The sequence below is a fragment of the Euprymna scolopes genome, chromosome 1, assembly GCF_053919585.1.
Source record: "Euprymna scolopes isolate OS-2025 chromosome 1, ASM5391958v1, whole genome shotgun sequence".
Lineage (NCBI taxonomy): Eukaryota > Metazoa > Mollusca > Cephalopoda > Sepiida > Sepiolidae > Euprymna > Euprymna scolopes.
In genome coordinates, this window is record NC_136482.1 from 63,547,771 (window position 1) to 63,559,948 (window position 12,178).

Consider the following 12,178-nt stretch of genomic DNA (forward strand, 5'->3'; position numbering starts at 1 on the left):
GAGAGAGGTGGAGAATCTTTTTACTATGTTTAAACATTAAACATTTTCCGCCTAGGTGAAATTAAATACAACTTTTCATAATCCTTTTTATTTGTTTTTTTTTTATTGACACAAATATTATTCAGTACCTACTTGATTTTACAATTTATAAATACATCTAAATTAATTTAAACAAAACCAAACAAAGCATGACGTCTTTTCAGTTTAACATGCTTATTTTAAATAAATCTAAATCAATCATTGCTAAAAAAAAAATTGCTTTTACATGTTTCACTAAAGTTTTATATCCCAGGCATCACCTCCCAATTATTTTCTTAGGGGGAGGGGGGCTAAAGATGAGACTCATTGATTTCTAAGAACAGATACTACACTTTGAACTTGAGGTTATGTTTTCTTATATCTTTTTTATTATTTACATTTTGTTGTGATATAGTTCTTACGGTGAAAACAGTATACGTTAATTTAAATTCTGTATATTTCTAATAACAAAACGGTTGTTATTTATTTATTTGTTTGATGTGCGTATTTGAAATAACTCTAAATCAATCATTGCTAAAAAAAACAAAAACAAAAAACAATACGCTGCTTGTACATAAACTGAACGTTTTAAACAAAACAAAGCGTGACATCTTTTCAGTTTAAACGTATGTAAACACAACATTTGTGTAACAGAGCAAATACATAAATTTACGCTTAATTTTTTAATTATTTTATTCTATACATTTATTTTTTTATTTAATCCTTATAATTTGTTTTATAAGCATATTTCCCAAATTTTTTACATTAAAAATTTTTTAATTTTACTTAGAAAGCCGTTCTTACTTGCAGTTACATTTTCTTATATAATCTTCAGTAAAGCATTTTAACATTAGACACAGCAAAATAGTATACGTTAATTTAAATTTTGTATATTTATAACAACAAAACGGTTGTTATTTATTTATTTGGTTGATGTGCGTATTTGAAATAACTCTAAATCAATCATTGCTAAAAAAAACAAAAAAACAATACGCTGCTTTTACATAAACTGAACGTATTACATCATTACTATTGGACGTATCTCAAGTCCGGCCGTAAACTGCCAACCAACCGTTGACTGAAACGTTATATTAAAAAAAAAAAAACAATTCAAATTTTCATTAACCAATTATAATTCCAGAAGGGTAGGTAAAATTATTTTAAATATGTGGTGTATATTACCCATCCCCGCAAAGGTAACATTATTTCATATACATGCTATAAATTACTTATCCTAGGTATGGTAGAATTATTTGATACGTGTAATACCCGTCCTAGGGTAGGTAAAATATTCATTTGCTCGAAAAAGCTAATGATACATAGACATTAAAAATTCCGTATCCAAAGAATAACAAATATGTTCAAAATCAACTTTCATTTTCTCATTGTTTATACGGTCCCGAGCAATGCCGGGTAGCCCCGCTAGTTGAATATAAATGGAAATTACTTAAAAATAAGTATTCGTCAAAATAGGTGGATCCTTTTATTTGGACTACTATCGATATTAATTCTAGTTGTCCAACTTAATGATGACTTACTCTCAGCATCAACAACAGTACTGGATGAAGAATTTGGCATTGACATCTGACGCCGAGCTCTTCGAGCAACTCGTCCAGGAATAACAGAACTTGCAACCTTTGAAGACGTATCCATGATTACTGGCAGTATGTCTTCACTGAAACAAAATAATTCAGATATAAGAACTTTAAGAATAATTCTTCTCTAATGTATATATAATGTTTTCGTTCATTGGAGAGAAGGGTTACTGTTAGAATTCATATCTTTTGTGATAGAAAACTTACAAATACTATTAGTTATATAATAAACCACAAGTTTCATAATATTAAATCTTTACTTAGCCAAGTACATTTATTTTCAACATTGTAAATTTCGATGACTATTCTACAAGGGTTGTTACAAAAGTAAAGCCTCCTAATTTTTTTTTTAAACTTAAAAAGTTGAAGATCTATGAAGATGGAAGTGGTACCATTTAAACGAGCATCTTTTGTTCTCCAAAATTTATTTTTCTCCATAATCATCATCATTCTCAATGCACTTTTACCAGCAATGAACGATGGCTGTGCATGGGCATCCAGAGCACATTTTGTCATACAAGGATTATTCCAAAAGTAAAGCCTCCTATTTTTTTAACTTAAAAAGTTGAGGAGCTATGACGATGGAAATGGTACCATTTAAACGAGTGACCTTTTGTGCTACAGAATTCCTTTTTTCGCATAATCACCACCATTCTCAATTTTTCCAGGAATTCAATGATGCATCTCTGCTTCTGATGCACGTTCATAGCATTTGGTTGTTTTCATAGAGTTTCCCCATCAATATCTGCAGAGAAAGTAAACTTTTAGGTCATGACTGCATAAGTTCAGTCAACATAACAATGCAATTTGCAACCCCTCTGATCCATTTAGGCAGAATAAAAAGGAGGCATTATTTTTTTGTAACGTCCTTCATCTGTTTTATTCTACGCTTTTCCCTTTTCATAGATTTCAAAAAAGAAATGTAACATGAAATGCTCCCAAATTAAAACCCCTTAATAAAAAGCAAAAACATACAAACATGGATATCCTAAATTAAACAGTTTTTATTGAGATTTTTAATAGTTTTAATGAATTCTTTTAAAATAATACAGTTATGATGAAAAAGCAAAAGAGAGATGATTATTCCGATAATTTTAAATAAATTTTCATGTTTGTTTGTTTGTTTGCTTGTTATTTATTTGCTTGTTTGTTTGTTTGTTTGTTTGTTTGCTGACTGTTATCCTCATCTTCATCGTTGTTGTTTCAAATTTTTGCCAACTATTCCTGTGGCCTTCGTCAGGTGAGATGACAACAACTATCAAAGACAATAATTACTGAAGATACAGTTAAGAGACTCAGCATCCCTATTCTATCGTGATTAATTACCTGACAGGCCAGAGGAATAGTTGACCAAAACATCATGAAACAACAATTATATAAAGATGAGGATAACAGTCCATAAATATATAAATAAATATTACAAACTTGAAAACAAATGCATTTTTTTGGATTGTTGTTAAAATTCAAATCAAATAAGAAATGATGTGAAGAAAAGAGAAAAAAGGTGAAGTGAATGCACTCACTTTTGTTCTCTAGCTTGTTCATCAAGTGCATCAGACGCATTTTCCATCGCACGTTGAACGGCAGAAAATTGATTTAAAATTTCATGAAGGAGAAATCTGGTGACAAATTGTTCGTTTCTTGAAGAATCTTTGTAAGTCTACAAAATCAGATATTTGTTTTTATGAAAAAAGAAAAAAATATGAAAGCATAAGATTAAAAATTTGGCGCAAGAAAAATGTCAGGTGTGGTGAGAACAACTTCTTCAGGTTAAATCAGTTTAATGAAGATGTTTATGAAACCAAACCAAAGATGAATTTAATATTACATTCAGCATCTGTACATGTTAGAGTCAGGCTGAACCCCTTCCTACCAAGCACGTACAGTGGCATTGACCATCACAGTCCACTTTCATTGGTCTTGAATTGGGCCTCACAATATGATTAGCTAATCTCGTTCCACAGTCAAAGACCAACTATTTGTGGGAATAATAGTATTGAAACGTTACCTCTGATTGTTGTCATCCAGGTCTTCAGCTGCTTAACATGAGAATTTCAAGAAATGCCATTATTTCAGTAGAACCATAGATTTTAACATTTCAAAAACTAACTTGTAAATCAGAAATTTCATCTTAAAACCTCAAACTTTTGAGAATGAGGTTTTGTTTAAGTAAATATTCATCAATCATTAGAAATATGTCTATCAAATTTTACAATATTACCAAATTCGTACTTACTTGAGAGGTAGAAAACAATGCATTGGTCATATTAGAATTCAGATCATCAAGAACTGCATAAATGTCTTTGAATGCTCCAAGATGTTGAGAGAAATAAGCACACAACTCTTCTGTGTCAATGTTACTAAAAATTAAAACAAAGAATAAATTGTTGAAATTATTTAATTTGAAGCATCACACATTTGTATGATTGCATTATTGTTATAACAAGATCAGTGCATCATTAGATTGGACACTGCCAAGTTTTCTTCTTTTGAGGTAAAATTTTAGGTTCTTTTCCAGAATTCTCCATATATTAAAAAACAAAAATGAAGAGAAATCTGTACCATGTACATAACAGTGAAGAAACAAAAATATCCTATTCCAAAAATTAAGTAATTTTACTTTCAAATAAGAAAATCAAATTTTATAAGTAACAGAGGAGCGAATGTCTCATGTCGCGATTTTGAACACTTTCTCAAGAAACAACAGGAGATAACCTAACAATAATTCAAGTTTGCGAGATTTTTGTTGTAATGCCTACAAATTCCTATTAATCACTTAAAATGATTTTCTTTATAAAAATAAAACTACTTGATCAATTTACATGATTTTTTAAATGTATTTTCATTTCATCACAGTTATGTATATCGTACAGATTTTTCTTTATTAATATAGGGGAAATTCTGAACAAGAGGCAAATTTTTTTAAGGTAAATTTTAATGACAGCTGTACTACGATGACAAAATATTATGAAATAAAATGATATATACAACAACTGTAAATAAATTTCCATTAGAACAAGATAAATAGAGTATATGAAAAAAAATTGAATTATTCTGGAAAATAAATACTGAAACAAACACTGTGGTTCATAATATAAAAATCTTTATGAGATAGTGGGATCCTTCTACCGCTCCAGAAGATATCTTACTACTGATGCAATTTTCTATCTATATAAAAGCCAAGTACATCCAAGGATGGAATACTGCTGCCATATCTGGGCAGAAGCTGCTAAAAACGGCCTATCCTGCCTTGACAGAGTACAAAATAGACTTTGTAGTTTAGTGGGGGATGCCCTTTTCTCTTCCCTGCAACCTCTCTCCCACAGAAGAGACGTTGCAAGCCTATCTTTGTTTTATTGTTATTTCCATGGCAGGTGCTCATCTGAACTCCAATCTCTGGTCCCCCCTTGCCAATCTTTTACAAAAAACACTTGTCTAGCTGAATCCACTGTCAAAAACTTTCCCCACTCTTTATCTATACCTAAATCAAAACATAGATTCCATGAACAAAGCTTCTTTCTTAGAACTGCACGCCTGTGGAACTCTGTTCCGTCTGCCTGCTTCCCTCCTGACTACAACTTGGATGTCTTCAAGTCCAACGTAAACAAATTCCTGATGAACCGTCCCCTTAAGTAGACACTCTAAAATATCCACACTAACGTACTGTACTTACAATAACCCTTATCCATGAGCGGCTTCCGAGCCTTGATAAGTGGTGACCACCTTGTAAAAAAAAAAAAAAAAAAGAGAGATTAGTCACTGGTGGATATACTGCTACATGATCTTCTCTTAGTCAGTTTGCTCAAGTAGGCCTCCCTCTTCATATATCATTTCGACTCATATTGGTCAGTATTAATTCTCCACTACCACCATCATTTAAAGGCAATCTCCAGAACTCATAACATTCAAACAGTTAAAGGATTCTAGATTATTGACTACATACATAACACTATAACAATTGATTAAACATAGGTTTTCATGACACAACAAGTAATCAAATCAAAAAGTACCACCATATTTTACACGTTAAAAGCATATGGGAAATATATTTTTTTTTATACTGTTTGAATGAAAAATTCAGATTTTCTTAATACAAAGTAAATAGTTATAATTTCCTTTATACATTTTTGGCCAGCAATAACATTGTTGCAATGTTTTTAGTTTTGTTTAAACAAGTGTTTGGTTGATTAAACAAAAATATAATTTTTAATTTAATATAATTTAATTATTTTTATATTTACTTACAATTTTATTCAACTATGTTCTGCCATCTTTTAGTCAACTTCATAGTTCTATCCCTCTGTAACTTCTTATCTTTCTCAACCAGTTTTACAGTCTTCAACTGAGAACAGTTTGTAAAAGCTAAAACATGCAAATGTAATGTTTAGTTTTTAAGATTTGCTAAATTCTAACAAATAATTAAAAATTATTTCAAATAATAGAAAAATACTTAATTTAAAAATATGAATGTACTTATTAAAAATACTTATGATATTGTAACCCTAGGAGGCAAGTCGACTGAAAGAGGGAAGCATTAATCCCAGAAAACACAACCTTGAAGAAAAAACATTACTTCTTTGAAAACATTACTCTTTGGCATTAGTAATCTTTTTTATTCTCAACATGCTTGACATTCAGCCACCACCTTCTAGTATTTATTTAAAGAGAAAAATAAATAAAAGAAATAAGGCTTATATTATTTTTAAAGAATCAGATTGAATAATACGGTTGAGGATAAACTTATAGATACTATGGCATGACATGATCATCCAAGTAATTAGATTGGGCCTCTCTGACATCTTATTTAGCTGAAATAAAGGACGAAGTGGAAGAATGGCTCAATAACAACCTCAAGATGTCGTCCTATAACATCGCCGGTTGCACCCTGTAGTCAGCAGAATAATTAATATTTAATAATTAGAACATTAATGCATTTCTTTACAATGAGCACAAATTGCAATGGAGATTACATTTTTTCAGCTGCAGCTCAATTTACTTTTAATCATGAAAAATTTATTTTTGCTCTTAACTATGCATGAAAATGTTAAATTTTAAGCTGTGTACTTTTCTGTAACAGGCAGATACAAATCACTTATAATTTAATAATCTATATTCTTACCCTTCTTCATTAATTTGATTTATAAAACTTATTATGTCTGTCTCCGTTTTTTAAAAAGTACATCTCCTTCAAGATACAAAGTCGCTGATCAGCATGAGATGGGTCAAATGATTGCATTTTCTGTGGATCATTTTTTTATGGGTTTTAGCCAGTGAAAATAGCTGCTAAGAGGTCAAAATTGAAAAAAATTGAAACTTACAAGCATAAGTTGACTTAACCCTCTAGGGCCGCCGATGCCATATATGGCACAATCCTAATAAGGAACATCAGAGCCAAAGAGGACAGATATGGCACATTTCATAACTTTCAAGTTTTTAAATGAATTCACTTTTTTTGTTCAGATTAATAATTCTTGATCCAATAAAATCTATAATTTCAAATTTCAGAATTTTTTATTAATATGTATTAATAAGTATAAATATGTTCAGGCCCTAGAGGGTTAAAGTGTTCTTGTACACATGTGCAAAAATGTGTTTATATGTTTAAGTTGGTTCATTTTAAACTATTCGTTATTCATCTGACAATAGTTCAAATGGAAATGATGAAGGCTGGCGTGCTAAATGTTTTGGTTTTGATTCTAGCTGATGGCACCCAAGTCATTTTTTAAATCACTGTTATATATTTTATTTTTTAAATCACTGTTATATATTGGGTAAAATATAATAATCGATAGAGAATTGTCTCTATAAGTACAAAATCTGCATAAATTAAAAAATCATATTTAAGCATATTTTAGAACCGGGCAACACAAGGTGCCCTGCTAGTAAATCATAATTTATTCTTTATCACATGTTGCCTTGAATCAATTGTTTGTCTTGAATAGAGAATTGCAAATTAGTCATATTTATATCAGTTTTTTTAGATGAAGAAAAATCAGTAAGAAAAATTGTACAAATTATTTTTTTTTCACAGCATATAGTCGAATAATTTCTCTCTACTATAATGACAATTATTAACTGAAGTTTTTTTATTGCTTTCATTATTATCAACTATGTAAAAAATTATTGTTTCAGGCATTTTAAAAAGATCTTTTCTCTCCATCTTCAATTTTTCATTTGATAAATAAAATTGCAGTAATTTTGACAATTCAATAACAATAAAAATAGCTATTCAAATAATTTGTGCACATAAATTTCATAATAAACTTAAAGATTACTAAAATCGAATTAAATTTTGTATTATTTAATAACAATAAAACTAACAAACTAATAATTTTCACACATAAATCAGTCAATATGAAAAAAATCAAGAAATGCATCAGTTTTACTTACTTTGTCATGTGCGTATCAATTTCTGCAAATAATGATTTTAATTCTTCTTTGCCCATAACTCCGTCAGCAAAGAAGGCCAGAAACTCGTCCAATGATATGGCACCATCATCTTTGAAACAAAAAAAAAAGAAAATTTTACTTAAACTTATGAAAAGACCAAAAATAGTTTTCAACAAAAGATTTTACACTAATGTTTAATATTATACTAAAAATACTAAATATACACTTGTGTAATAGAGAGGGGTTTTGAAACAGCACTAAATGGAGATATGCTGTATTCCCATGGGGGTGTATATATATTCTGTACATATATACACATGCATGCAACGAGTTTCTTATTGAATGTACATCTGTTCTTCATACATTTATTTACGTGTGACGGCCTAGTTTTCAAAATGTCGCAAAACAATTTATCTGGTGCATGTTCACGTATAACGACAAATAAGGGTCGGAATAAACATCTTTGTCGCTTATTAGACAAATAAAGACATATCTTCACAAAAGGGATGAATACAATTCTGAGGTTACAACATTCGGACAATTAGGGAACACACTTGGCCTATCTTTGATCTTGTTAGATGGAAAGCTGCAATGAAAATTCTACCCTGAACAAGTTTATTTCAGCAACCTTTATTCCAAATGTTCTTCCTATCTTGGAAAGGTTGAATGCTGATACAGTCCTATCTACAGCTTAGTTATCGATCTTGACCCTGCTGGGTGTTATCCTATTTGTCGACCGTCTCCTGGCCAGCCATTACAGATTCTACTTTAACTGTTTAAGATGTCTCTAAACTCGTAATATCATTTATCTATGTAACCAAAATTCCTTGCCTTTTTTTTTGTCATGTATCTTTGTTGATTAAAACCAAACATTTCAATCCTATTTATTAAACATCCTCCTAAACATTTTATTGTTTTACATATTTCTGGCTTAATTATTCCAGTCCTATTTCAAAACATTCTCCAGTTATTAAAACACTTTGTTATTTCCATAATATTGTTACTAGTTGAAATGTCGGTCAGTCACCTCTCTTCCTGAGACATCCAACGTTGCCTGGGTCATAATATAATACTTGAAATCAAGGAAAATTATTATAATATAGAGTGGAAGAATTTATGTTCAAGTTAAATGAATATTTCAATACAATCACTAAAATGTTTGATTTCATCATATGTAACTTTACATTTCAGATCTATTTCAGAAGTCGATATTTTTGAGATTGTTATCGTTTGAATTCTTAAAGTGTAAGTATTTAAAAATTGACTGTCAGGCCTAATCCTTTAAACCTCAATGTTATCCCACTTATACACCCCTTGTTTTTCATACTTGTTGGTTTTCTATCAATTACACCCTTTTGAAACAGCTCTTTTTTTCTACTTCTACAATCCAAGCCATCTTTCAGAACTATCCCATGTAACATAGTGTAAAAAAATTAGATTACAAAACATACATTGAAAACAATGGTTAACAATGATATTTCTGTTAATTTTGAATACACAGTGAGAAAAGAACACCACCTAAAACAATATTTCCCGAGGTAAGAGAATTTGTCGCTGGAATTTATTTTCTTAGAAATTTACTATGGCAGCTTGTCAGATACTTCCACAAGTGATAATTTGGTCCAATTTTCAAACTTCAATAGAAATATTTTTATACTAAGTTAAACTTCATTTTGAAAGCCTTATGAGTGAAATAGACAACATCAAACTTAACTATCTTATCTAAAGAACAAGAAGTGATACGTTTAATTTTCAACATAAAGATAGCTAAGACACAGTAATTATTTTTACAATATGAAAATCTCCATTCAAATTTTCATGTAGTAAAACACAATTCGATTAGCACATCAATTTCTTAAACTGTTTTACCATATAATCAAACAATGCAAGTATAATGTCATTGTGTCATTAAGAGACATTGATAGTTGATCTTTTGACACTGGTACAGTTTGTGACCCATGTTAAAACCAACTTTTCATTGGTATTTTCAGTTTACATAAACATCTAGAAGATGCTGAATGAAAATATTTCTACCTTATAATCAAGATGAGGCGACACTATCAAACAGAAAAAAATAATGAAACAACGTAAAATTTTATAGAGAAAAGATTTATTTTTTATGAAGTAACTATAATAAAATGACCATTATGCTTTTTTACAAGAAAATTTAATAAGAAAGTCTGTTTAATTATAATTGCGTTTGTTATCATAATTTGTTTTTTAATTGCACTAATGCAGTTTTTGAACTTGACCCTCTAGATTAGGGTTAGTTTAGTGCTAGGGCAGGGATAAAATACTGATTTTTACATTTTTTATGAGGAGAGGGGTCAAAAAGAAAAACAGTTTTTTTTTACATTGTTGCTTGAGTAAAGGTGAAAAAAAAAAACGGTTTTATTAGATTTTTTAATCCTTCGAAAGACTGAACTTCTACCCTAAAACACTGAAATTCATGACTGTTTTAACTGTCTTAACTTAATGAATTTTATAATTCACTCAATTTGCAATTGTAAATTGTTGTCTGCTGCAATCTGATTGGTTAAGCAGGTCGGCATGTTCTAGCTGTTTACATAAACTGCTAAATGTCAACGAAATAGTCAACTTCAGCATAGATTAAAAATTGTATCAGTTCCAATATTTTATATTTAGCATTTAATTGAAAATGCAGAAATCTGTAATTAAGGAGATTTGACTGCTGCTGAAAAAGTGTTATAAATAACAAAGATAGCAGTTGTACCACTTGTAAACAAATTGACTTAGAAAAGCACTTATTTTCTTTTACTGAACAAGATTGCAAACCAAAAGTGTTAGCCCCAGAACTCAAACAGAACACAATCCATTAAGTGAGAGCCAAATGGATGAATGTCGAAAGCAAAGTAGTTGTGCTTGATGTTGCTATAAAAGATAGTTTCAGGTGATCATATTTTCTTCTTCTTTTTTTTTCTTGAAGTTGGAGAAGTTCATCATTAGTTTAAAGTGCATAGTTTTAAAGGGGGGAGGGGGTCATCCTTGATTCCAATATAAATCAAGTGGGAAGGACTAGAGGATAGGTGTGATAGTTGTTCGACACACTCTAGTTGACAGCTTTTGTCTTGTTCACTCAAGATGGAAAATATGGACAATTTCTTTTCCTCAAAATACTTATTTAGATAGGATGCTAATTAGAAGAGTTGATACAAATTTTATGTTGTGTCCTACATGTCTCTGATTCTGTAAATTTGATTATAAATTAGTTATGGCCTAGTTACAGTTAAGCAATAAATCTAAACTAGATGGGTACTGAAGTTGAATAGCTTCTTGCTGGAGATGCATGACTTTTGAGAAAAACTAGAAATCCTTAATCAGTGGGCCCTAGTGGGAGCAATTACTGAGAGTAAGTAGTGAGTTAGTTTAAAAACTAAGACTAGAGAAGTTTCTCTATCAAATATAGCCAGTGTTTTATATTTAATAGAACTAATTAAGTGGGAACTACAACACACTGTACACTCTTTAACCCTTATCCTCGAGTGACCTCTGGATCTTGATGTGGTGATGCCTATATAAAGAAAAAAAACAAACAAAACAATACTAGCATGTGTTATCAAAGCCAAATAGTTAGGGTTACACAGTGGGCCCAGAGGTGGAAATAGCCAAAATAAAAAAGTCTCAACAAAGATTTTTACAGGCTATAAACGTCATCTCCATCCAATTTCTGAATCAACAAAAAAGAAAATTAGGTCTCTAGCACATCATGGAGAGATTCTATCGCAATTTGAAATCATGCCAAATTCGGTCACGCATCGCGTCGCGGAACGATATGATTACGGCAAAGCTAAAAATTGGTAAAAATTGCTGATCGGTTCAGATTACGAATTTCCTATGGTAGAAGAGGCAAAATACTTATGATTGTATCATCAATTGACTAATATACCTTTAGATATGTGATTTAGGTCATTCAAACTATATTTAATATATAATTTTGGCCAAAAAATTATCCAAAATTAGCAAAAAATGACCGAAAATAGCCATATTTTTTGCAAAAAATGCACGATAATTTATGAATAACCCTGCAATTAGCAAGAAAACCGCTAATAGTGACATACTAAACCATATATGTTTTGAAAAATTTAGGATGAGGTCGTTTAAAAAATGTTCAGTTTGACTTGTCACTATTAGCGGTTTGAATACGATTTATTGTT

The 12,178-nt window shown here is 30.4% G+C and overlaps 1 protein-coding gene across 1 annotated transcript in view; it reads right to left on the reverse strand.

The window, feature by feature from the left end:
* LOC145300424 (N-terminal EF-hand calcium-binding protein 1-like) overlaps window positions 1-12,178 on the reverse strand; it is a 49,943-nt gene that overhangs the window by 23,325 nt on the left and 14,440 nt on the right. Inside the window, exons 3-6 of the mRNA XM_080144486.1 lie at window positions 8,004-8,112; window positions 3,850-3,973; window positions 3,137-3,273; window positions 1,557-1,693 (exon numbers count right to left, since the gene is read on the reverse strand). Coding sequence (XP_080000612.1) covers window positions 1,557-1,693; window positions 3,137-3,273; window positions 3,850-3,973; window positions 8,004-8,112 — 507 coding nt within the window. The remainder of the gene's footprint in view (window positions 1-1,556; window positions 1,694-3,136; window positions 3,274-3,849; window positions 3,974-8,003; window positions 8,113-12,178) is intronic.